At 45.6% G+C, this 27,130-nt stretch overlaps 1 protein-coding gene across 6 annotated transcripts in view; it reads left to right on the top strand.

The window, feature by feature from the left end:
• The window catches only part of ZNF462 (zinc finger protein 462), a 139,753-nt gene that overhangs the window by 90,709 nt on the left and 21,914 nt on the right, over positions 1-27,130 (top strand). For all 6 annotated transcript variants that reach the window (XR_008424295.1, XR_008424294.1, XM_053908155.1 and 3 more), the window contains 3 exons: positions 14,091-14,358; positions 16,281-16,417; positions 25,592-25,815. Coding sequence is in view for 4 of the 6 variants with exons in the window: in XM_053908155.1 (XP_053764130.1) it covers positions 14,091-14,358; positions 16,281-16,417; positions 25,592-25,815 (629 nt within the window). In the remaining 2 variants the exon portion in view is untranslated. The remainder of the gene's footprint in view (positions 1-14,090; positions 14,359-16,280; positions 16,418-25,591; positions 25,816-27,130) is intronic.

Here is a 27,130-nt window from a genome sequence, read left to right on the forward strand (position 1 = left end):
GCTTTTTGTCCTGCTCATCTTTATTTTCTAAACATCTGGCACAAGGCCATTTTCTTCCTAGAGTAGATGTCCTATAAATGTAAAATGAAATTTAGTTGTGTCCTGTAGATAGTCATTAAACAGTTTAAAGCAGTAAATGTAGATTTGATTTTTTTTTTCCTTACTGCAGAACCCTGTTGTCTTCCAGCCACTCTGTTGACAACAGATGGAAATGCCCTTGGGCATTTGCTCTTTTCTTTGGGGGCTAACTCATTTGTAGTACGTGCTGTAGTAATCTCCCCTAACGACCCCAGAGCTCTGGAAATACGAGATCCAATGATCTGTGTATCTGCAAATACCTATCGTAAACGACAATAACCATGTTGTTGGTTAGTCATAACAAGCAACCTTTGTTAGCTTTATATAAATGTTTTCTTAAATTTTTGTTAAATTGTATTTTAATAAATTAATGCATTTGATTAAATTTTATTTAATTTGTTAAATTTTATGTTAACAGCTATTATGTTATGAACAAACAAACCATTTATATAAAGCCGAGAAATCCAGAAGAATATTTGATCACTTTACGAAATAATATTTTTGACCATTGAGTTGAAGCTAAATGAATGCAAGAAAGTATTGTGTTGGCACCTGGCTATTAAAATTTAGGGGTAAAATATAGATCTAGAAACCTTTTGGATGTTGCTGAGACCCTGTATTTGGAAAACCGACCACAGGATCTTGGCTGACACCCACACATTTATTGTGTTTGCCAGCATGTGGACATATCACTTGGTTTCCTGTGCTTCCTTGTTAGATTTTTGCACGTGAAGGGTTGGTAGGGAGCAGAAAAGGTAGCCTATTGAGTTTCTCTCTATCTCTCCCATAGGTAGGGCCGTAATCTATTCCAGATGTAAGTGTGGTGCATTCGGTAGAAACAGTAGGAACTGAATTTCAGATGAACACTTCCAACCTGCTGGTAAAATCCAGAGCAGAAAAGACACTACGTAGGTGTTTTCTACTTAACAAAACGAAGTATGGAATCCCAGGCTGCTGCTGAGATTCTCTCAGCAAGAAGGAATGTGCTGCTAGTTGGTTTTTCTCACTGTGGGAATGCGTTTGTACCAAGCCACCTTCCCCGTCTGAGAGGGACTTGGTTGGGGCTGTGGGTGCAGTTTAGAGACACGGAAAAGGTAAAAATGTGAAGCCTCTGTCTCACCTGGTTCCTGCTTAACATCCTCCGGTGGCTGTCTACTTTGCCTTCCGAGTACATTCCAAGCTCAGCATGCAGGTTGTTATCTGGGCCCCACATTTCTCTCTGAGATCATTCCTTACCTCTCGTCGCTGCTGCGCCCAGCCCCACAGCCACGCTGAGTGCCCTGCCTTCGCAGATTCCTCACACTCCAGGCCTTGCTGTCCCTTCTTCCTGGAATGCCCTCCTCCCCCTGTTTTTGCCTCTCCTCCTCATTATTCCATTGACTTGGCTAATTCCGACTCATCCTTGGAAACTTGAGTCTTGTTTCCTCCAGAAGCCTTCCGGTCTGGCTGAGGGGCCTCCTTTGTGCTCCTTACAGATCTTTGAGCTCTCTTCAGTGACCTAGCACTGATCATACGCTGCTGTAACGGTCTTTCTTTCCATCTCCCCCAAGACCATCAGCTTTCCTGAAGGCAGAGGCCATCCTTTTATTTTTGGGTGCCCAGAGTATGACAGATTACCTCACACACCACAGGCACCCAAACAAGTTATTTGCGTGAGTGGATCTAGAAGTGTTGATGTTCACGGTACCACGCGCCGGCCATGGCGCTCGAAAGGCTGAGATGCGGGGCGTGTGATGGCAGGGCTACCTCTTGGCTCAGATCAAACACTCGAGGCTCAGCCGAGCCACAGGCCCCCAAGCCAGCCTCGATGCTCTCGTTAGTCATGAAAGTAAATCCAAAAATCCACGCAGGCTGAGAAATTTGAGACAAGGTCCCCCACAGTTGGTAGGGAAAACCACATCATCAAGCAGCATATATGTGTATGATAGATCGAAGTGCTGTGCAGAGGAGAATGAGGGAGAGGGGAGTAAAGGACGGGGCCTGTGGCATCAGGTGGGATGGTTTGGGAGAGGGTCATTGATGATGAGGATGATTGCCACACCTATGAATTGGGTACCCAAGGACCTACTCAAAGCTGGAGGTGAGCTTAAAAAAAATTTGAAAGGAAAGCGACCCCAGCATGTTCTCCCCAGGAGAGCCTCTAAAGTTGGGAGGTGAAATTCGCTCTGACAATTCTTTTTGCAGCAAGTTGATTTGTGACCATGCTGTGTGCATTGTTAGCCAACAAAATGGGGCGAATCATTGAGTCTGTGGTGTTATTCAGGTCAAGCCCTGCCTTTGAGCTGAATCCAAGCCCCACGATCAATCCCCTCCCCACTACAGCCATCTCCACCACCAGATAAGCTGGGAGCTCGTTGCCAGAAGTAGCCATGCGCTTGGCTTTGCCCAGAATCAATCAGTCAAAAACTAGCTGCCGAGCTCCTACCGTGTGCCTGGAGCTGGGGTGAGGGTCAGTTACATCTGTTTAGAGCAGTGTGAGAGACGCCCATGCCGATCCTTCCTGCAGTCTAGTGAAGGAGACCAAATTCTTTCATTGATAGAATCCACTGCCTAACCGCTAACAGGCAATTTACAATTCAGTGCAAAATTATGTGATGTAGACTGTAATTGCTGTGGAACTGAGACCCTTAAAGCACTCTTTTGTGTGCCAGGAGACTTTACTTCACACACTGGCCTGCTCTGCACAGCACCCAGAATTGCCAGCATTATGGTCTTCATTGTATAGGTGAGGAAGCAGAGGTCTGCTTAACTTGTAACCAACCTCCACAGGGTTACAAGGAGGCCTCTGTGCACCTCTGGGTAGAGGAGAGGTTGCCTCTTCTCCAGCTGCTCCCTTGCTTTTCGCGTCCCGTAAGGTAATGGTGAAGATCAGTGAGAGACCTTGCAAGAAGCCCTTGACAGGTGTTAGACACAGAGCTGGCTGAGACAGTGGAAGGTGAACCTGGATGTCCCCACCTGTCCCGCTGCCTTCTTGGAGGCTTGCGCCCTACAGCTGAGCCCAGCAGCACTGAGAAGTATTCCTGTGGGTGAGTTTAGAGTGGGTGGGAGAGCTGTCTATCCTCAGGGAAGGACCTAGTGCTTTAGCGGTGATTAAAAATGTAGCTTCACCCAGAGCCAGGATTTTCTTACACTGGGAATAGGTGAAAAGAAAAGGAAAAATGGATAAGAAGCCCACTGGGTTTGTTGGTTAGGAGACTCCCGCTGCTGGGGGACAGTTTTAGCAAAACTCTGTGCTTTGAAGTGTGGCTGCTTATTCTATTCTTGACAAACCATTGTCTTTCTCACCTGATTTCCATATCATCTCTTAGAGCTCTACACGTATCTAAATATATATGCTTATACTCAGGTGTGTTCTTTCCTCCTGATTAGCTAATCTTTGAAGAAATTTCTACAGTTGCTCCCTGCCCGGGCTCACGGCACTGTTCCTAGCAAGCCATCCATTGTGACCAACTCCTTGAAGTCAGTAGGCATCCTCCCTCCAGACAGGTCTTGAGGAGGAAACTCTGTGGTCTTGCCCACGGCCCGTGAGCTCTCAATGCCATCCGAAGTTGCTAGCGAGCTCTCTGTGGTTGAGGCCAACTCACTGATGTAGAGGCTTTTGTACTCCACGCTTTTCGTTGGATTTTCAGTGTGGTAAAGACATCCATACCATCTAAACGAACAGCAGGAAACATTACTTCCTCATCACACAATTCAAAAGAGTCACAGGTGAATTATGCATTTGGTATTGTAAGAGCTTCTCAACTAACAATGGCAGATGCCACCCAGAGTTTCCTCCAAAAACAACATTAGAAAAAGCCTCCTTCACCACACATTCATTCGTTTCCCTACAAATTTCCAGCCTGCTTCCAGGAGGGTTTTTAAGAACACACACTTTGAGTTACAAATAACGGTTAGTGCAGAAGGAATACCTACAATGTTTGCTAATGACTGTGGCAGAAAAAGAACGTGTTTTCGAAACTGGGGCATGCAGGAGCCCCAGGTTATATTCCTGTTTCTCCATTGACTAGCTGGGTAACATGAAGTCATCTCTGCTGTGCTGAACCGCCACCAGTCTTTATGCAAAATGCGTCGTCTGTGCGCTACATAACCTGGGATGAGCGTGCGTTCCTGATGGAGAAAAATTGGTGAAACAGTTGATACAGTGAGAATGTAGTGATAAATGTGTGAAAGTAATCCACGAATACCTTCTCGTGGATTGTAGAGGACTCCATTTTCATGGCTGTAGCAGTTGACTACAGAAGAGTCACGGTGTATTTAAATATGTGGTGCCAGTTACACCTGCACATTCTACAAACATCTGTGCCTGTCAGTGGGTGCAGAAAAGGGAGGAGAGAGTTGCATATAGAATCAACTAAAGTGGTTCCCAGATATCCTGATATTATCTGTTTCCAAGTTTAGACTTAATAGCAGATTTGGGGTCAAGACCAGAAATGATGCCTTTGGCTCCTTGGGATGGGCAGAGATTATGAATTTCTTGCCATTCAAATTCTCACATGTTCCAGAAGCCATTCTTCAGGTAATTTTAAAAAGGCCCAGGCTTGCTTCAGTAAAAGTGGGTCAGTGTTTCAATAGGAAGCCTCTATCCACCTCAGTATGCAAGGAGAGAGTGACATTTGGTTAATTGGATTTTCCTTTTAAATCTGGTTTTCCAGAACACTTTTTTCAGTTTGAACTCTCTTTGGATCTTAGTAACACATTTATTGAGGACCTGTTTTGGGCCAGGCCATGAGCTAAGTTCTGAATTTGCTAGATGAACTAAGATATGAACTTGCTAGATGCATGGATTATAGATGGATGGATGGATGGATGGATGGATGGATGGATATCCTACTTTGAAAGAGATCCTGCTTTGGTGGAGGTAAAATAAGTTAACTTCAATGCCACATGATGAGCACTAGTAGGGATTTTAATAGGTATGTCTAGAAAGATCAAGGAAGACCTTTATAGTGATGGCAGATTTGAATTGAGTTCTGTTTTGAAAGATCATGTGAGTTGAAAAGGCTGAAATGCAGCAGAAAGGCATTGCAAGACTGAATGATGCTGTGAGAGCAAAGCCCGCAGTGAATGTTAGGAACCTTCTGGGTGGCTGGCAACAAGCAGGGTGGGAGCAGGGTGGGTGGGGGGTGAGGTAGGTCTGGGGAGGAACAGGAGACCGGGAGCACCACAGCAGAGTTTGGACCTTTTCCTGTGAGACATGGTGAATCCCATGGTCATGTTTGCTTTTAGAAAAGAAAGGAATCTTAGGAGGAGAAGAAACTTGAAAATGGGAACATATTTTGGAAGTTCATGTCAGCAACCATAAGGGCCTGAACAAGCCATGGCATTGGGGCAGTGAGTGGATCACAGAGTAAGTGCTTTTCAGGAGGTCAAACCAACAGAGCTTCTCACTCATTGAACGTGTAGAACAAAAGAAACGAATCAAGGATTTCTTCTGATTTCATTGACTGGGTGGCTGGTGATGCCATTTGAAAAAAACCACTGAGAGACAAATGGTTTTGTCGCCAAATATAGGGCCCGGTGAGCTGCAAGTCTGAGAATCTTCTTTGTCTGAAATCAGACTTGCCTGGATTCCCCCCAAAGAGAGAGAGAACAGGAAGCTTCATGTAAAATAAGGCCTTTGAGAGACCGTTTCAATGAACTAAAATATGATGGGACACTAAGTCTCAAGAAGAGAAGGTTGCCCCTCCTCTGTTTTTTGCTGTGTTTTTGTCATTTTGAAGACTAATTTTTTGTTTTGTTTTGGTTTGTTTTCTCATCTATTCCCTGATCATATTTCAAGGTTTTGTTTTTACTCATCAGAATGACAGGAAGTTTTCAAAGTGTGTTTCCTTCAAGTTTGGCCTCAACCTTATTTTCAGGATTAGACGTTTGTTTTTCCATTTGCCTCCATGACAACCAAGCCCAGAATTCCTATATATAGTCATCCAGTGCCCATTGTCCCCCTGGCCATTGTATCATAATCTTGTGCATCCAGGCCAGAGAGCTCCACTGATGATGGAAGACGAGGAGGTGCTAGAGTCCTTGGCCTGGAGATTTTCAAGGCGTAATCAAAAGAAGGAAATAAAATAACGTGGCTGCCTCTGGAGATTTATGTTCCCCTTTAGACACTATCCAGAAGGAGTTGAAATGGCTTGTGTTTCATAGCTTAGTTTCTAATACAATTTTCTTTGGGAATGGCCCATAGAGAACATTTTTGAGACTCTTCAAAGGAAATGCTTGGAAAGTTGCGTCGATGATTTGTGGTTGGTGGTATCCTTCTGGATGCCAAGTTCTGCTCTGTGTTAGTAGCATGAAGTAAACAACAGGTACCTTGAGCAACAAAAGGATTAAATGGGGTTTCCAAAGGATTCAGATAGAACTCAAGAAAAATTATTAAATAAGTAAACTTTTGAATCTGTGTATCATCTTGACAACATACTGTTTAACGTAAAATGATAGGCGATGGATGGATGGATAGATAGACAGGCAGACAGGCCTAGATTTAGGAAAGTTGTCCACAAATTCAATCCAAGAACATTCTCCTAAACACCTTTCTTCATGAAAGGACCAGGAGTCTCTGTGGCCGTAAAAGCACGTGAGGTACTGTTCTTGCCGAACTAAAATGTAAGTTCCACAAGGACCCTTGTTTTTTTTTCACTGATGTATCCCAAGTGCTTCGAGGTGCCTGGCATGTAGATGCTTCTCAATAAGTATTTTCTAAATTAATGTAAAATTGGGGGCAAATACATAGATTGAAACAGTAGAAACTCTCATTTGATGTAATCAATAGCCACCTTCTCAGTTACATTTGAAAGGTTCTAAAGGTAGGGAATCTTTTTTAAAATGCCTTAAGCATTTTACTTTCACTTAAGAAATTGATTTCTTCATCAGTATTGGGACATACGGTCAAGCTTATGTATTTGAGTCTGGGTCCTTTGATTGGAGTTCCCTAGTTCCTCTCTTATATAAACCACAGGCACCTACATTGTGTTATGTGCCAGTTCCAGATTCAGTTTCTTTTAAGTGGAGTGATAATTTAGACATTTGTGGAACAGTCTTAGAGCAGAGTCCTTCTAGATTTTTATGTTCTCAATCTTTTATAGTTGGTCCTGCCAAAACATAATTTGACAGAAATTTTTTTTTTAGCAACTTGACTTTATCAAGTCTTTTCAAAGCATTCAATGTAGCTTCATAGAAATGACACTTTATACCCATATTTCATCATGTTAGGTAATACTAATTAAATTGAACAAGCTCAGGAACAAATACAACAGGTACAAAGAAGTCTGGGGGAACGTGAAAGTGTAATGAGACCAGGATGGGAATCTCGATGCGTCTGTGTTGACGAAGCACAGAGGAGAGCAGATTCCTATCTGGATGGTTGGGGAAAATTGTCATAGAACAGGTGACATTTCAGCTGAGCTTTGAAGGATGGGTAGGTGTTTGCCAGCCAAAAAGAAGAGGAAGAGCACTTAGTAGCCCTGATCAAGGATTCCCAACGATGAAATAGGTAGAATGAGCAAGGAGTTGGGAACTAGCCAGAAGTGAGGCTGAAAACGGGCTCTGGGGCCGAACTGAAGAGCTCTGTGTACCGCACTAAGGAATCGAGACTTCGCCTTTGGGCGCGGGGCCATCCTCCTATGGTAGCCACGTAAGTGATGCATGCTACAGATCTGTGACGTGCACGCAGGCTGAACTAGAACAGACGTCAGAGGAAGGAAGACCACATAGGCTGTGAGAGCTGTGCCCTCAGGTTGTGAGGACCTGAGTGGACAATGGGAAGGGAAGACCTACAGGGGGAAACGATTGGAGCCGAGTATGACACACGTCTCCAGGACGTGGCACTTGGCTGAAGCGCTGTCGCCACAGGGCAGTTTGGAGGAAGAATCTCACGGTATGAAGTTGGACGAACCGGTGAGCTGTTCACTGACATTCAGACACGTGGGCAAGGGCGCAGAAGGGAAGTGTGGGCAAAGAGGAAGTCAGTCTTCAGCATGTTGGGTTTAAGGAGTCCGAATTTTTTTTCAGCTTTAGGTGAAGACTCAAATCAACTCAAAGCTCAGCTGGGTTTCCCATTGCAGCAGGGTTCTCTCTCCCCACCCAGATACCTGGGTCACTAGCACCCAGGTGAACACACTTGGACTATTTTTGTCCCCAGGCTCAAGTTTATTAGCAGTGGGGTGGTAGAAATTGCATGGCATTCCAAAAGTTTCCTGGCTGTTCACTCAAGTAGGTCTTTAACTGCCCTCATCATTGTTAGTGTGCCCTTCTCCAATTTTCTATGATTTCTTGGCTGGAAATAGCGGGCTGTATTTCCAGCATATTTGGGTCCCACCCACACCCCCTCCATACTTTGGATATTTACAATATTTGTGGTTAAATTATCCACAGGTAATATCCTATTTCTGGTTCCTTATAGTACCAAACCTGAGCTGCTCAATCGCCTGCTTTTCTAAAGAAAACTACAATTTGTGCATTAGTTTGAACTTTCTGTGCTATGTTAGAAGATTTTAAATTCTCCTTCATGCAGTGTACCCCACTCTTGGGTGTACGTATTTTTCTGTTCAAACTCATCCTCTGATCTTGGTTCCTTTTCCCTGTTGGAATTAAGTCAGTTTTTCTTTTTTTTCTTTTTCTTTTTTTTAAAGTTTTGTTTTTAAGTTGATTTATTTTGAGAGAGAGAAAGAGCACAGGTTGGGGAGGGGCAGAGAGAGAGAGAAGAAGAGAGAAATCCCTAGCGGGCTCCACACTGTCAGCCCAGAGCCCGACACGGGGCTTGATCGCATGAACCGTGAGATCATGTCTTGAGCTGAAACCAAGAGTCAGACGTTTAACCCACTGAGCCACTCGGGTGCCCCATGTTGCTTTTTCTCGTGGTGATAAGAATGTAGTTACTTCATTTCTATTTATGACTTAAGGTGGAAGTGTTGGTGAATTGAACATTCCAGCATCTTCATGTCTAGTGGTGATTTCATTAATGAACACACTAATACTAGTTATTAAAGGACATTCAGGTTTCTCTTCACATTCCCCTCGTCTCTCCGAGACCCACGTTTCATCAGTCACTGCATACTGATTTTGCTTCTTCTCCACTAGTTCTTTGTGGATGCCTCTATGAAGACGTTTATTTTTTGCACGGAATCACAGTTATTTACATGTCTATCCGGGAGCCGCTTGAGGGCAGGAACCCAGTCCTACTGCCCCAGAACGGAGTCTCCTGTTGATTTTGATGTACAGTATATATTTGCGGACAAATGGATATAATTTAATCACTTGCCCCCCTGACCCCCTTTACAGTTTGCTTCTCTAAAATCCTTTGTCTTTTATTTTCTCCTGGTACTCGGTTTGCACTGACCAAAGAGCCTGCCTCCCAAAGTCTGCATGAAAATCTAGCTCAAATGTAATTAAATGTCGTTGCTGGCACCAAGATTCTTCTGCGACTTTTTCACCTTCACTCACTTCCTCTCTGTGGAGCTGCAGAAAATTGAGAATTGATCGTCCTGTACAGCTTCCTTTTTGGATCGCTCAGTGCATAAGGGGGCTGTCCTCCGCAGCTCCTACAATTTACTGCCCAATTGATTCTTACTCTTCCTTGTGTCTCCCTTAATCTTGGAATAGTTAAATTCTCCCATTACTGTTCATTTGTTCTCCTCGCCTCTTTTGTTCCTTCAGTCAATGGGGTGAGCTTGCAAGACGTGGAGAAGACCTGTGTTGTCACAACAGCTCTGCTCCCTCTCCCGCTACACCTGAGCTCTGGAAAGGTGCCCCTTGTGTCTTCCTTGGCTTTGAGTCCCTAGAGCCAGCACACAGCCTGGCACTGACAGGGTGCTGACCAAATGTGGGGAGCATCAGAATATTCAAGAAAGCTTCATTCCACTCCCAGAGTTGACTCGTTTGTCATCTGCCCTTATAAAATTACATTTTTTGTGATCGTTTCTGTGCTGGCTAATTTCCGGAGAAAAAACAAGAAAAAAAAAAAAAAAACCTCTCAAACTGATAGTCACCCAGGTTTGGCTGGCATTGTGGGAGCTCGAGTATGGCAAGAAGAAATCTTCCGTTTCTCCAAGAACATGGCTACGTGAGAGGGGCGAGAGGTTTCATCTGGAACCCCACCCCCTCCCTGGTTTGAAATCCTGTCCCAGAAGCCCTGGAAAGTACCCGTCTCCCATCCATGTACATTTCTTTTTCCAGGCACACCCCACCTGAGGAATTTCAGAGCATTATTATTTGGGGGCAGTTTATCAAGCATCTAATGAAAGCATGACATTTGGGCTGGCTGGTTTCCCATCTGGGTATTTGCAGTGCTCTCCTGTGCCACCTGCTTGTAGAATTGCCTCCTGTGTGATCGCAGTGTTTTGTTTCTATAAAACGTCTTGAAGGTTTGGAGATTCTTTTTCTTTTCGACGAATCTTGCTTTATTTTTTTCCCCCATGTCCTCTGAAATGCTTATTTTAGTGTTTCCTTTCACATCCAGTTTACTGTTATTTTCTATCCTGTTTTCATTTCTATCTGTTCTGAAATTATTTTCCCAAGTATTTCAATTTTTCTGTCACCTTTTCTCTCTCCTCTCTGCTACATATTTATCGTTGATGGAACACTCTGATGTTCTTTCTCGTTCTTCTCACGTGCATCGTGGGACCTGAGGTCACCATTAGATATAGATGCCTGATGGGCAAGACTCAGATTTTAGAGTCAGACGAATCTTTGTCCAAATCCAACCTCTGCCTCTTATTAGCTGTATAACCAGCTGTGTCGACTACCTCATCGGTGAAATTGGGATGAGAACTCACACTGCACACCATCATTGTGAGAATTAATTGCTGGGTGTTCAATAAATTCCAAACCCGTGTCGGTAAGCACCATGACCATCCACGCTAAAAGTCTAGTTTGATCCTGATTTTACAAAATAGAATTCTTTCCATGGATAGTTTACAAAATGGATAGCTAATGTGACTTAGATTTATTTTACAACTACAGCTGTACAGTATGATGTAATTTCTAAAACTTTGCACATAAATAGAGTCACAGGTCAGAGAATTAAATTGATAGACTGCATATCTCCGGGTTGGGTCAGGAACATAGGGACCAGCATCATCTCTGCTGTTGGTTCCATCATAAGTATTCCTGGCCATCCAGGTGACAAAGACGTAGCCTGGTTTAGTTTCCCACTGGATTTACACTCCTGTGCTTCTGCTGCCGTATTTCCCAGTGACCGCAAGCCCGGCTGTCTGAAGCACAGAGTGGTTTCACTTTCCATAAGCTTGGAATGAAGAAAACGGTCTTAATGATGATTTTTAACCTTGGTGATGTGCCCTTCAGTACTAACAATCTGTTTGCCTTTCTAACCTGGGCACAAAACGACCCTGTTCCTGCTCTTCAGGCTGTGCCTTGTGAACAAGCTGGAATTTTAGGTAGTTAGCAAATGGGCTTTTTTAAGATGGGTGAAATCATACACGCTCGCGTCTTTGTCACTTTAGTGCCCAAAGTGCTAAAATTGTACATTATTCACAAACTCCCAAGTGAGAGAGAATGAGAGACATAGTATATCTTGGCACCAGAGAGGAAAGTAAAGCTCTAAGGAGACCCAAAACGTTGTAACCTAGGCTTTACTACAGATGTACCATAGGCGGTGAGGTTTGCCTGTCTTTGTAAATGAACCACCTGTCCATCTGATTTTAGCCAGGCAAAAAGGAATTCATAGCATGATACATGAGGCTGTTCCTTTTGCCATTTAAGACGGAAGGGCGATGAGCCTCCCTTTCTTGGAATGCTTTTCCTACGACTTCTTGCATTTCTATTTCTTCAAGTTTCATATAACATATCTGCTGAAGTCAAAATTTAGAATTCGCTTTTTGGGATGGATGGAATAAAACGCAGTAGACCCTAGAGACAAGAAAAATGTGTTAAATCCAAGGAAACTCCCTTCCGTTGGACGGAGTCTCCCTAAGAGATTAGCGTAGGTGTTAAGTTGGGCTGGGTGGAAAGCAGGGGGAGATGAATTTACGTGGCCTGTTATCTGCTTGGGGAAAACTTACTTCTTTACGACTTCTGCTGTAAAGGGATTGACGTTGTCAGGGGTCTGTCTGTCTGATGTGACTAGCAGCAGACCGGCAGGACTTGCTGAGCTGGGTGCTGTGTCTTGTTGTTGGTGGCCGCTTTTTGAGAAACGGACTGTTCCTTGGGGTGTTTGTTTCTGGTCTCTGGGCAGATTTGCGGGTGGCAGACGGCTCACGGGCCGTGGACCTGGCTTTGGCCTTGCTGGGCACGGAATTCCAATCCCGCAGAGCAAAGAGCAAACAAGAGGAAGGATGGGCTTGTCGGGATGGTGGCTGGGCAATGCCCAACCTGAAGCTCAAGCCTGTGTTAACAGGAGAGGCGGAATGTGCCTCGTGCTTTACTGTGCGTGTATTTTAAGCAGAAACTAGTCTTGAGAGCTTAAATAGAAAACATCTCGAACAATCCATGAAATGGTAAACAAACCTGCTATTGAAAGAAAGAATGAGAAGTTGACAATTGAGGTATTGTGATCCTGAGTGGGTTCATCAGCTAGGGCTGAGGAATAAAGAAACCAGAGATAAAAGACTTGGGTAAAATGAATTCACTTGTGTCATTCCTTTCTTCCTTTGTCTTCAGTTTATACCTGGTAATGAACCCAAGGAGGCTCGGAGGTATTGTTCAAGTTTCCTTTTGTTTTATTTTTGTGTGTGTGGCAGGTTTGTTTACAATTTCCAAAGGGGTTTTTCTCAATCTTGAGGAATACAAATTGAGAGGGGGGGAGAGGAGAGCAAGAACGGAAGGTATTTGAGGATTTTGAAGACAGGAGGTGGCCTCACAATAAGGGAGGCTGCTCTGTTTTTGTTTTTCTTCTCCAAGAGGCCGACGGGATGGATGGACTCTGGTTTCATCCAATACGGGTTTTACAGAATTCCTCCACGTCCTGCCTCGGGGAATCGGGCTTTGGAAAATTAAGTGTCCATCAAATCAGGAGGAGGCTGGTACAGTTTCTATCCCCTTTCCCCCCGCCCCCCGCTTTTTGAAAGCCTTAAAAAAAAGAGCCCTTTGTTGTCTTTTCAAGGAAAGTTACACTGAAATTCATCTGTGCGGCATTCATGGACTTCATTTGTGCCAGTCATAGGCAGCCGTAGGTTCTGCGGGACAATGGTGTTGAATGCGTAGCCCCAACACTCAAAGCAGCGTGTTGGGAAAAGGTTCAAGACCTTTCTTTTACTCTCTCTCTCTGTCTCTCTCTCTCTTTTTTAAGAAACGGAGATTTTCCCACCTCCCATCTAGATCAGATTTCTCCACCACATGCCATTGAAGCTTCTCAGGGCTAAGATTTATGCCTGTCATTTCCCGACATTTTCCTCCGAATTGCAAACTTTAAAATACCTTTTAGGGAAACTTATTTGGAGTTTCATTTTAATGGGATTTATGAATAAATCTCCATCTTAATGCTGACTAAGCTTTAAACATCCATTCCAGGAGAACACTATTAGATCTTTATATTTTAAATTTTAAATCATTTGACTGTGAAGGCATAAAACATTTTTATATTTGTGAGCACCATGTGCTCGAACATTTCTGTTAAAGACCTTTTTTTCCCCCCTTGAATCATTCTGGGCTCCAGAGGAGGAGATATTGCATCAACTACTTTCCTTTCTCGTGTGGATGCCTTGTACATTCTTGCATTTATTCCTCTCCCCTGCAAGGACAGGTATACCTTGGCAGCCTGTTGCCACGCTGTGATTTCCTTTTTAAAAACAGTTTATTTTCTTCCTTCACTTTGAAACCTTTAACCTCAGAGTTTTATTTTTAAATGCTGTGAGCCCTCAAAGAAGTGACGCTTTCTTCCTACCTGCCTTTCCCCAGATCTGTGTTGTAGGATGTAAATGAAGATGAAAGACGGATCATAGTCCTCATCTTTAAAAAAAAAAAAAAAAAAAATACTCCACACTAATATCGGGGCTTTCAAGTGTCAAACCTCTACTGTGTTCTCTGTGTCCGGTCTCGTTTTCCCCGTCTGTCCACAGACTCCTCCTACTCAGAACCTCCAGATGTTCAGCAGCAGTTGAACCACTACCAGTCTGCTGCCCTGGCAAGGAACAACAGCCGTGTTAGCCCCGTGCCTCTTTCTGGGGCCGCCGGGGGTGCTGAGCAGAAAACCGAAGCTGTTCTTCACTGCGAATTCTGTGAATTCTCCTCTGGCTACATCCAGAGCATCAGACGCCATTACAGGGACAAGCACGGCGGGAAGAAGCTCTTCAAGTGCAAAGACTGCTCCTTTTACACAGGCTTTAAGTAAGTGACATGAAGAACAGCCCCGAAACACAAGGTGGCTGTGCCTGTTCCGCCCCTCACCACACTCTTCCCTACACTCTCCTACTTGGAGCTCAGGGGAGGCCCTGCCCGTGGGATGATACAGGCATTAGGTCCAATCTTCACAAAAGGAGGCTACTTCCAGAGGACTGCTTTGGGGTTTGTGAAAGGGGTTTGGGATGAAGAGCTCTATCAGAACAAACGGATTTAAAAATTAGAGCCAGTGGGCACCCAGGAAGTGTGAGTTTGCGGTAAGGGATTTCTCTGGCCCAGTGCATGAAGCAATGAGTGTTTTTCCCTCAGAGGACTATCCTCCCTTTTTTAAATTTGTCTTTGAAAAAAATATGTATATGTTTTTGAAAGCAAAGTGAAAGTCAAGAGAGAACCCAGCAATTGTGATTTCCCTGCTACCCTTATAGGAAATTTGTATTTCTTAAGATCATATTGTTGAAAGACAGCCAGAGAATCAAGACTCCAGCACTGTGAAGACTAGAACTGAGCCAATTTTAGGGAGATGGTTCCAATCTGGAAAAAGATAATCCAAAGTCCCCTTTGCTCCTGTGTATAACAGAATTGGCGAACTCAAAGAATGGAGTGTGTCCAAGGGTGTAATCTAGACTCTTGTGAGTTAATCTCATCCTGTGCAACACTGTTGAGGTTAGTGGTTATGAGTGGTTACCTTGGAGCCTGACTGCCTGGGTTTGAATCCCAGCTTTGCCACCGACTGGCTCTGTGACTTAGGACAAGTGCCTAAGCTTCTCTGTTCCACCTGTTCCTTACCTGTGAAAAAAAGATAATAATACTACCTAACTTCTAAGACTCATGTGAGGAATAAATGAACATTCTATCCAAAGCGCTCAGAATAGTGCTGGCACAAAGGAAACACTAATAAGTGTTACAGTATCATGGAGAGCTATTCTAATAATATAATAGTAGGTGCTGTGTTACAGATAGAGGCTGTTACTGTCTCTTCCTGTTGCAATTAAGACCAGAGCCTTCGGCCACTCTAGTACTCAATATAGACCCCAGACAACAAGGAGGGCGAAAGTGGGCTTCGTGGCCAAAGAAAAACATGAATTGGAAGAACAAGTCTCTTTTCCACCAACATCTTAGTTGGGGGATTTTTTGGAAAATGTGTTCTATCTCTGGCTATTAATTTGGTTCAGTTGTTTTTCAGATAAATATGCATGTGACCTTAGAAATGGGAAAAGGCTAAAGACCCAGATGACAAGGGCCCCCTGACAGGTGTACGTGTCTCCCTGGAGAGAAGTACTTGCATTAATAAGAAGGGGACCTTGCCCATTAAACTCTTGGTTTCGTCCATTTTTACGAGACATTTAAGGCTTTGTAAATGCGGCAGTTTTTAAAAGGATGGAGGGGAAGGCAACGATAATCCTTCCTTCCCCCTTCAGGCTGTTACAACAGCCGTATTTGGTTTACCTGATCGTCTGCCACCATGATGTCCCAGCCAACTTGCCCTCCCCACCCTTACCTGTGAAGAGTCACATGGGCAGCCAGTCAATTAGCCTGATTCTAGTCCCTCTCCTTCCGAGTGTGATGAGAAATATGTTCTCATAGGGATTTTGGTTTTATATTTTTAATAGGCAACTTTTAATCTTGAAGACTAAAGTGTATGGGGAAATCCATTGCTTTTCAAACTAAGCTGTGAACCCAGCCAAGTGGCAAAACTTTCAAAAAGAAGTTACCGCTGCACGACAATGTTCAGTTGTCTGAGGAGTGACCAAGGAGCCTGTGGTCAGCAACATGATTAACGACTACAACTTTGGCCCCTCAAGCTGGGGTGTCACACCCAGAGGCCCCGTAGGAAGATAGCCAGCAGGGGATGTGTGGGTGACATGATCCCCTATCACACTCATTGCCTGTCCCCCACACCTCTCTCCCAGATCTGCTTTTACTATGCACGTGGAAGCCGGGCATTCGGCGGTTCCTGAGGAGGGCCCCAAAGATCTCCGCTGTCCTCTCTGCCTCTATCACACCAAATACAAACGCAACATGATCGACCACATCGTGCTGCACCGAGGTAACCTTCCTAAATGGCGGTTTTCTTGGGGTACAGGGGCGAGGGTGGATTACAGGGACGCCCTCTCAGGGTGGCCTTGGCACCTTTTCCTTGGTCCCCTGTTCCTCACCTTCTCTCCAGGCAGGAAATCACAGGGACCGCCACAGTGACGGCCAACGGTAAAAACTCCTTCCTGCTGCGAGGATTTCCTCCCCGTGGAGGGAGGCAAAGGTGCAGGGCTCTGCCATGCATGCTTCTCTGGGGCTTCTCAGCGTCAGGGATTTTCACCTTGTCATTCCTCTGCCCTCACAACCTTGCTGAGGAAGGAGTGAATGAGAAACAGAATGGGCGGGTGAGGACTCATTTATAAAATGTGAAGAGCTGCTATATGGTTGTAAGCAATTCCCTGGAGGGAGACCAAAATGATGATTTCTGAAAAGCAGAATGCAGAGTTTCCCTTGAAATGGATGGAGAGAGAAAACTCTTAAAAATAAAAGTGGCCTGATATGTCTTAGAAATACCATAGGCTTCAGATTTAAATTCTGGTTTTAAAGCCTCTTGTATTCACCCGCTGTCTCGTCTATAAAAAGAGAGGACAGTCAAGCCTACGAAATAACGTGCAAAAGGTCTAGTGTGTTCCCTAGCGGAGGCATACCGGGTGTTCCGTAAATGTTGGTTCCTGTTGATAAACAGGGATATTTCATTCAAGTCCTCTTTGGTTTTTCTTGCAGTTGAGTTTACTCTTGGCCAATTAAAACACTGTTAAACAACAGGCTTCCTCCGCATTGGAAGGAAAAATATGTTTATGTAAAAACTACTTTGTCCTAAAAAGATTCAAGCCAGAGGTGGATGGAGAAAGAATACCGGAATACCACTGATCTCTTGCTGTTTCCATCATCCACCGATCTTTCCATCTGTCCTTCGTTCCTTCCCTCCCTCTTCGTCTTCCTCTTCTTTCTCGTCTGCCTTCCTTCGCCTTTAACCTTTCGAGAAGCTTTTTACTCTTTGCCACAGGTGCCTCAAAAGCAGTGAGTGTCTTCTGCCATCCTGCTGAGATGTCACTCACCCTGAAATGCTGCATGTTTTCTGAGCATTTTCAAAGTTGCCCACATTTCCCCAGAGCCGCGGGCTTGGGCCATTGCATTTTGTGACACTTCGTCCATCTCTGCTGCGCGCCCCGCGGAAGGCCACTCTAACGAGATGTGAGGTCGCTGCCGGCCGGGACGTCCGCCTGCAAGCGGGGAGAAACAGCATAGGAACATTAGGCGGGAATTCTTGGCCAGAGTGGTCCCACCCGGTGTTGCACCTGGGTCACCTGACTTCTGGTCCCCCGGCCCATGTGTTGTGGTGGCTCTGTGCCCCCTCCCAGTGCGGGGAGCGGCTGTGAGTAGTGTTGCTGCTGAGCAAACAGAAATGGGGAGGCCTCACTTCTGTGGCTGATTCCCTCTGGGTTCCCATCTTGCTGCCTGGCGGAGTCAGAGCTTCACTGTCTAGCGAGCTCAAGGGTTTTCCTTCCCTGAGCCGAGAATTCTAGAAAGCGGGTAAGGGGCACAGGGCGTAAATGCTAACGCTGCGAACGCTGCACTTGACGCTAAGTCACTCCTATCCAACGGCATCGTGAGGGCCAGTGCTGTCACTTGTGTGCCCGCTCCACATGTGTGAAACAGGAAACTGAAACAAACCGCTTTTTCTTTGATTTGCTCTAGTTATTTGCGGTCACCTCACAAAGAATTTAAGGTATCTTAAAGGTGTTTGTGCAGCACTGTAGGATGAAAACAAATGGGGAGATCGGGGCAGAAGTGCAAAATACGAAGCAACTGGAAAGTCCCCCGGAAGTAGGAAGAGGTTCCCCAAGAGCTTGGTGTCCAGCGTATGCCCTGAGGTGCTGTGCACCTGTCAACGGTGGGCTGTGGATTTACTTGGCTCTGAGGTTCCAGCCTCCCGCGGCAGAGAAGCAAATGGACTTAAAGTGCCTGTTAGACCTTTGAAATTTTGTTCGGGAGATTTCCAGGAATCCTCGACACTGAATCCGGAAGGAATTTCTCCAGTGGGGTCCCCTGAAGGGGACCACGTACGATGTAGTGTGTATCATCCCCACCACAAATACAGTGGTAAGTCCCTCAGGGACCATGAGGGCCAGGCAGTTGAGCTGGAGTCACTCAAGTGGTAACCGTGCAGCTGTGAGTCAGCTCCAGTCCTCCGATCCCGTGACCCATCCATCATACTGCCCGTCACTGGTTACATACAGTCTCTTCTGTTCATTTGTAGAGGTGACTTACAACAAAAGAGCCATCTACATATATAAATACTGTTCTTCTCAGGATCAGAAAGCGCACAGTCTGGAATAAAGGAGTATCTGGGGATTGGTAGTGATAATGACAACATCAATAACCACAACAGTCACTATTACTGAGTGCTCACTAGTACCTAGTGCCACGCCGAGTGATTTCAGTGTTATTTTATGGAATTCTCACAAAACCCTCTGTGGTGGGCATTACTGCTATCCCTGATAACAAGGGGAAAAGGTTCAGAGAGGCGGAGAGCGACTCAAGATCCAAATGACTAATAAGTGACCCATCTGGGTTCTGAACCCAGGCTTGTCTGCCCCACAGCCCATGCCTGTAACTAGCAGGTCACTGTCTCATCCTTGGGAGGTTGGTCGGTGTCACCCGTTGAGCATTCTAGTGGCGGTGGCAGCTGGGTCTGAGGATGGAGTTCCCTGTGGGGCTGGAGGTCGGAGATGAGGACCACTGAACCACAGGCGGCAGGTGCCTCAGGACAGCCATGGCTGCCATCTGTGTCCTGGCCTGACTTCAGGGTCCCGTCTCAACTCAGAATGGCATCTCAGTGGGACGCTGGTCTTGACAAGTCAAGAGACGGGGCTGGGCGTCTGCCTTGCAACTTCAGGGTGGGGCCGATCTCAAAGTAACAAGATGTGGTTCCTTCTGCACCTGTGCCCTCCTGGCTCTGCAGAGGAGTAAACATCTTTGGCCTCTAGGGCCTGCAGTAAGAGAGCTTTCTGAGGCCTTGGTTAATTAAAATACTTGGGACGAAAGGCAAGAAAAACAGCTTCTGAACTGGCCCTGGACTGAGATCCTGCTTGCAAGAATAGAGTTTCCTTAGCTTTTTATGCCTAGACATAATGATATATTTAAATAGGGAGGAAAGGGAGGAGAATCCATTTCACTCGTGGGAAATCTGAATGGGCAGCGATCATGGGTTTATGTTGGCTGTGGCCAAAAAGAGCGTACTGTTTATCCATGCTTTCAGCAAGCATTCATTACGTGCCACACTGTGCTGGGTTCGTGGGCAAGATGAGGTGTAGGAGGGCGGGTACCCGCCCTCCTCAAGGAAATGAAGCATGTGCTAGCGAGGGATGGGTATCTAGGAGATTCACTGCGGCAGGCGTATTTGTGTTCGGGGCAGTGAAACGTGGTGGAGGGTTTTCAAACTGAGCCCTGATGACATTTCAGCAGGCAGAGAAGACTGAGGGTGGGGTATGTTGGTTTCCTGGGTGGCTTAAAACACCAGTGTACTCTCTTGCTGCTCTGGGGCCCAGAAGTCTGATCTCAAGTTGACAGACAGCAGGGCTGTGCTCCCAGTGAAGGCTCTAAACAAGAATCCTTCCTTGGCTCTGCCTGGCTTCCAGTGGCTCCCAATATCCTTGTCTTGTAGCTGCATCATTCCTTTCTCTGCATCTGTCTGCCCCTGACCTTCCCTGAGTGTGTTTCCTCTTCTTACAAGAACACTACTCCTTGAGCTCAGGGCCCACCCCAATCCACTATGACCTCCTCCTGACTAGTTACATCTGCAGAGACCTATCCCACTAAGGTCACTTTCTGAGGTTCTAGGTGCACACACATTTCTGAGGGGCACTCTTTGACCTACTACATGGGGGAGGAGGAGGAAAAATTTCAACTGCGCAGGTAGGTGGAAACAAGATGTGTTGACAGAGTGGCATTAAGAGTGTTCTGAGAGGGGCTGAAGGGAACAGGGGACAAAGCTGACGTGTGTTCTGGCCAAATTAGGTAGGGCTCGGATGCCAATGTAGGAGTTTAAACTTCACTCAGTAGACAGATGGGAGTACCAATTTAGCAAAGATTGAAACAAAGCATTGGTAGACCCATTTCTTTGAGGAACTTGGGTGAGGTTAATTTGGTGAGATTGGCCATGATTGGACCAGTTTAGAAAGGGAAAAAGTAAGCCCTGAGATTTTTGTTTGAAGGAAAAGGTTGGTGGTAGGACTTTTCGGTGGGTCTTCATTCAAGGCAACAAATATTTATTGAACATTGACTATATGCTAGCATTCTTTTACGCTCTAGGGATACTGCCATGAAGAGTCAGTCAAGGTCTGTGCACTGAAGGAACTTGAACTTTAATGGGAAGAGAGACAATGAACAAGGGAAGAGATAGTTTCATGGGTACATTTCCACAGAGTTTCTCAGTTTCCCACCACGGGAAGCACGACCCTTTATGCATAGCTTTGCCTGCCTGCACCTTGCATACCTAAGTGCACCCGGAAAATTGGGTACAGACTGAATTATAGGGATGAAACACAGTTTTCCCCGAGAAGTTTATCTATAATTATGGAACTGTGTAATCACTGAGGCTGGTCTCCAGTTGGCGTATTAGCTTAAAGCTTCTGTGTCCCATCCTGTAACCCCAGTACTGAGGCAAACACTGAATTTAACACTGAATCCTACAGGTGGGTGTCTTTTTGGAACAGAACTAACCTCCCCTAATTTATCTGATGTCTGTCGTTTTTCTTGAAAAACAAAATACGGTGAGTTTGCCAATCTTTCATTTTATTTGTGAAAGTACACGTTCCATCCCCATCAAATACCTTTGCCTGTTGGAATTAGAGGTGCAGTTCCCAGCTTTCTCTAGCTTCACAGTGGTAGCCCAGCTAACGTCACATTTAATAACTTACCAGGAACTGTTGTCCTTATATTTATGTGTGTCTGTTTAGGGTTCTGTTTTGGAATGATTGTTTTTTTAGAAACTCTTGTTATGTTTTTAATGGCTTTCTAGTACTGGGCTTTTATCTCTTGTTTGGCTGAGAGTAATGGGTGGGGCTTTGGTTTTGGCCCAAAGTGGGTCTCCGCCCTTTAGCACGATCATTTGCATACGGGTTTGTTGGAGTGAATGACTTCCAAATCTCTCCATGCTTCCTTTACACTTGGCAGGTTGTGGGGAGGAAACCCATGTGTGTTGTGGTCTGCCTTTCAGGAAGAATTTTTACTTGGTGATTCTGGACTCCACAGTGATGTGGTTTCTCTCTGTTTTGAACAGAAATGACCCTCCGCCCTCCTTGTAGTTGCAAATCTGCCGATTTTTCCACTGAGCACCACGGGAGCTTGATGGCACACACTTCTAGGCTCTTTTGCACCTTAGTTCCCGCAGGCTACCGTGTGGCATACTCTGGGGTCCAGCCTCTTGGGTTTTATGTCCAGCTGCAGCCCCAAGCGACTTTTGAGTAGGAAGAGATGAGAGACAGAATCTATCTTGTAGTCAAACTGGTGAAGTCATAATATTTTTGCAGCCAGCTCTGGAAGCTGAGTCACAATGAGTGTGATTCAAGCCTTGGTTTTTTTACTCAAGGTAATTTTGAGAGGTGTAAAGTCAAGAAAGGCCCACAGTTGTCGCTGCCCCCATAGGGGGAAAAAAAAAGCCCTTAGCACTCAGCTTCTGTAGCCAAGACAGGGCTCCATCCATACCTGGAAACATTCCAGTCTCTAACTTTATGTCCTTGACTTGCCTCAATAATGAATAACCTCATTCAGAAAACAGCCGGTGATTCGCCCGCCTTTTCAAAGTCCGTCTGTCTTGTGTTTTATCTTGGTCATGTTAGCCATGTTTTTAGAAAGTGAAAAAAAAAAATTAATGTCTTAGTAAAAGTCCATGTAAATAAGAGACTTGGGATGTTGGGAATGTCTTAGTTTGGAACTGGGAAGTCTTACGTTTCAGGGTAAGTGAGCAGGAAGTTTCCTATTATCTAATTCAGTAGATATTCGAAAGAAATTCAGATAGAGAGGGTTGCCTTACAGATGCGTGTAGCTTTTGTATTCTTAAACGATTAGGTGGAAAAGCCTCATAAATACACCACGTGCAGATCGGATGTTCCAGGAGGAGGGCACTGGCCAAGGTCAGGCAGGAGACCTGTGTTTCCAGGTCACAACTTGGTTCTGAGCTAGAAGAGTGACTCTGAGGAAGTAGTTCACCAGACCAGTCCTCAGTTTCCACATCAATAAACTAAAGATAATAAAACTGTCTTGGCAGAGTGTTACGAAGAGAAAAAGCAACAGTGAGGGTAGAGTGCCTGACAGCACTTGAAACCTAGTGGGCTCTTGGTAAATTGCCACAGTCATTTACGTGAGTTATTATTTAAACTCCAGAGTATTTTGGGTGCTCACGACTTTGGGTAAAATTCACTTAGACACACATAGTGAAATTGGAAATGGCCAAGAAAACTGACCAAGGTGGTAGAGGAATGGAAAGGGAGATCCATTAAAAAACAGGTCTGAAAGAAGCGATTATTTACAGGCAGAGGTGAAGCCTGGGGGCTGACTGCGTGGCTGTCTCCAAGGTGTTTGAGGCTTCGTTACGTTGAATATTATACCAGCCGTTGTCCAGCTCCACTGAGCTCAACGGAACCAGAGCCAGAGGCGGAGGGTGGACGTAGTAGAAATGACAAAATACAGGAAGAGCAGAGCAGGGGGATGCATTCTCAAGGAAGGTGCCAGAAAAGTTTGTATCAGCACTTCCCATGAGCTCCTGAGGCATGGGAGCTGGTCCCAGGGGTTCAGCCTGTACCCCTATCTCTTGCCGTGAGCACCAGCTTCCTCATGGTTTTTGTCCACGCGTGTCTTAACCCAGAGCAGCTGGAGGTGATGCTCAACACTTTGTGTAAGAGCAGCGGTGCTCGACCGGAGTGCATCTTGCCTCCTCAGGGTGCGTTCGTCTGGAGGCATTTTTGATTGTCACTGCCGGGGAAGTGGGGGCGTGCTGGCATATGGTAGGTAGAGGCCAGGGATGCTGATAACTATTCTACAATGCATAGTCCAGCCCCCACAGTAAAGACTTATTTGGCCTCAAAATGTCAGTAGTGCTACTACCGAGAAACCCTGCACTCAAGGACTAGAACATCATAGCATGGGCTTTCTTAAGGCTCTGGCTGGCTCATGCCCGAGCATTTTTTTCCCCCGATTACACCAAATCATGGAACTGAATGGTTAGAAGACTGTTCAACATTTGCTATTCTAAGAAAATGTGTGGATTACATTATAATCATGTGTTTCTTAGCTGTCTGCTCTACTTTGGTTTAAAAATATTTATATTTCTAAATAAGCGACTGACTCTTTGTATAGGGAAAATAACATATGCATTAGAGCTCTGGGGAGTGAGCAGCAGACATCACCTTCCACGCTTCCTCTGGCCAGCTTTTTGCTGCCCAATTAGTCGCTGTATTCAAGGACTCCCAAGGCAATGACCGCCCTGCAGTGAGAATGTGGTGGTGGAGACTAAGGCATGGCCTTGGGTGGGGAAAATTCCCCGGGGGTCAATGCAGGCCAGCAACAAAGGGAGGGAGGGCTCACGGGGAGAATCGCATCAGTGCACAAAACACTGATGCTCTGGAAGCACACAGCTACTCAGTGACGCTGAGAAGAAATCACGCTTTCTTGACTTAATAATACATTGCTGTTTCTAAATAATATAAGTATATGTTGTGCGCGTCCATTTGTAAACTTTCAGAGTCTTCTGAAATCCAGACACAGCATGAAAACACACGCTATATTTGATCCCTGCATAAATAGCACAGATTTTAATTTTATCCCAGTTATGGATATCTGGCGCGTGCACCGATACTCTGGGCAGACTGGTGTGAAATTTAATTTGAGCAGTTAAACACAAGGGTGAGAGAGTGCAAAATAAACAAGCGCACGCATTTCCAGCCCTACAGCATTTGGTATGTTAATGGGAAAAGCACCCAAATCCTCTCTCTCTTTTATTTTTTCCCTTGTGACAATCAGATTACAGATTGTCTGAAAAGGCACAAATCCTCCCTATCTCCCACGCCGCCCCCACCTCCCCCTGCATGTTGCCTGCAGCCATTTCATTTGTGAGCTCTTCCGTAGTTAGAGCTGGAGTTTTAGTGAATGAAAATGTACAGGTCCTTTGTTTTTAGATTTGTTTTTAGATTAGAGATCCCCTTGGTTTTGGGACAAGGAAAACAGTCTCCTTGAGAACGTCTTGGAAGGGGAAACAGGAGTGGAATTTGGAAATGGTAGGACATAAAGGATTTGCAGTTGGACAGGCAGGGATGCAGATCTCAGCTGGGCCAATGGCAACATTTGCGACCTCTGGAAAGTTACTCAAGAGCCCTGTTCCTCGCTTTACTAATTTGCAAAAACAGGAGTAACTCCAGCCTAGTAGAGTTGCCTGGAAGGTGCACAGAGGCGGCACAGAGGTACTCGGCGGCCATCCGTCTTCTTCCTGCTTAGAGCCATCTGTAGGTCCAGCCTAAATAGCGCTTGCTAAGGAACTGGGATGTGCTCGTGGTTGCTGTCAGTAATCATTTATGTTGGTGCAAATGGCAGCCACTTCTGTTCTTCTCCCCTCCTTTGACCACCTCCATGCAGGAGTTAGTGAGCACCTTCCAGCCTGCCCACCTCTCTGTAAAGATCATTCTGGGTGTTAAGGACACAGAGAGCTTTTGGTCACACGGGGCGCCTGGGTGGGTCAGTCGGTTGAATGTCTGACTTCAGCTCAGGTCATGGTCTCACGGTTCATGGGTTCAAGCCCCACATCGGGCTGTGCCGACAGCTCAGAGCCTGGAGCCTGCTTTGGAATCGGTGTCTCCCTCTCTCTCAGCCCCTCCCCCGCTCGCGCGCGCGCGCGCGCGCGCGCGTGTGTGTGTGTGTGTGTGTGTGTGTGTGCGCGCGCGCGCGCTCGCTCTCTCTCTCTCTGTCTCTCAAAAATAAGTAAACATTAAAAAAACAACAACACCTACTTGTGCCAGAGGAAGGTGCTGTTTGGGGAATTGAGGGAGGGGCAGCACGCATGTGAGTTCACAGACACGGACCCACGCGAAGCAGCAAAACTGGGTGCGTTTTTCCCTATATTCCAAAGAAAGAGCACGTGCTTACTTTCCCATCAGTAAAAATCTCCCCCTTTCCGTTCAATTTGTTTCCACAGAAGAGCGCGTCGTCCCCATTGAGGTGTGCCGTTCCAAACTGTCAAAATACTTGCAGGGAGTAGTTTTCCGCTGTGATAAGTGTACCTTCACCTGCTCCAGTGACGAGAGCCTCCAGCAACACATAGAAAAGCACAATGAACTGAAACCTTACAAATGCCAGCTCTGCTACTACGAGACCAAGCACACGGAGGAGCTGGACAGCCACCTTCGGGACGAGCATAAGGTACCTGCCCTTCCTGCCCCCGCCCCTCAGCATACGTGGGAGGTGGGGAGGGCGCCTGGCAGGGAGACAGAGCCGAGTTTAGTCACACCCACCATGTGACTTGAGCCAAAATGTTTAAGGTGAGGTTCGGTGTTTTTGCTATGATGAAAGAAATACAGGGGCATTTTAGAGAATTGGAACACATAGATGGGGACAAGGAAAATCACCCCTCACGCTGCCACCCAGATCCAACCGCGTAACATTTTCTGTCTCTTTGCCGCCCACCTTCCTTTGTTGCACATCCTCCCGGCCACACCATACATGAAGTGTCGTGTCCTCGTCACATTTTTTTTTCTTGACGACCTAACAGGAATCATTTTTCCGTATTATTTTAAACGTATCGTCACAGGAGCTGACCAACTTTTTCTGTAAAGGACCAACAGTAAATATTTTAGGCTTCGCGAGCCAGATGGTCTTAGTGGCAACTCCTCAACTCTGCCCTTGTAGCAAAAAAGCAGCAACAGACAAGACAGAAGTGAATGGGCGTGATGGCCGGGTTCCAGTAAAACTGTATTTCTGGAAGTAAGCGGCGGCCTGCACTACGGTTGCTGGCCCCTGTCCTGGTGGCCGTGCCACCTTGTCCCTCAACCATGTAGGCTGTTTCCAGTATTTTGCTAACTACAGAGATTTTCCAAGGCATTCCTATTCGTGTCTGAACGCTCTAAGGGCCGTAAAATACATGTTTTATTTGGGGAGGAGGATTGATAAAGAACAAATCTGTACAAGACCTGAAGTAAGGGGTTTGTGAAAAACTTCTCTTCAGAGGTCTTCTGATCAGAAGGCAGAATCCTATAGGACAGCTTCAGAGGGCTTATTTGGCACATTTGGGAACTGAGAGCATTGCTTCTGGTTTTGTGTATTGCCCAGAGCGCAGAGGAGTTAAGATTTGTATTTGTTTCATGAAAAAAAGCCTATTGGAATGTTTTCTAATTAACCAACACATCCAACAGATCAAGGGAGTGTTTACTTAAGGCGCAATGAGGATCGCTTTTGAGAGTTTCCTTTTTCTGTGATCTGTGTCCTCCTCTTCTCTGACCTTACAAGCCCACGTTATCAAGATGTTAGTCTGAATCATCCGCACCCGAGGGTCAGAATTTTTCTGTGGGGTGTTGAGAAAGAAGTCTGAGCTCTGTCCCCGATCCACAATGTAATGGTTTCATGGTCACTTTTCTGCTTTGGAATGCGTTCATTCTGTAAAGTGTCTGCCCAAAAACGAAAGCAGAGAAGAAAAGCCTGAATGTCCCTCACTGAAAAACTTTTTTCATATCCTTCCTTA

The sequence above is a fragment of the Panthera pardus genome, unplaced genomic scaffold (genome assembly GCF_024362965.1).
Source record: "Panthera pardus isolate Hobbes unplaced genomic scaffold, ASM2436296v1 HiC_scaffold_20, whole genome shotgun sequence".
NCBI lineage: Eukaryota > Metazoa > Chordata > Mammalia > Carnivora > Felidae > Panthera > Panthera pardus.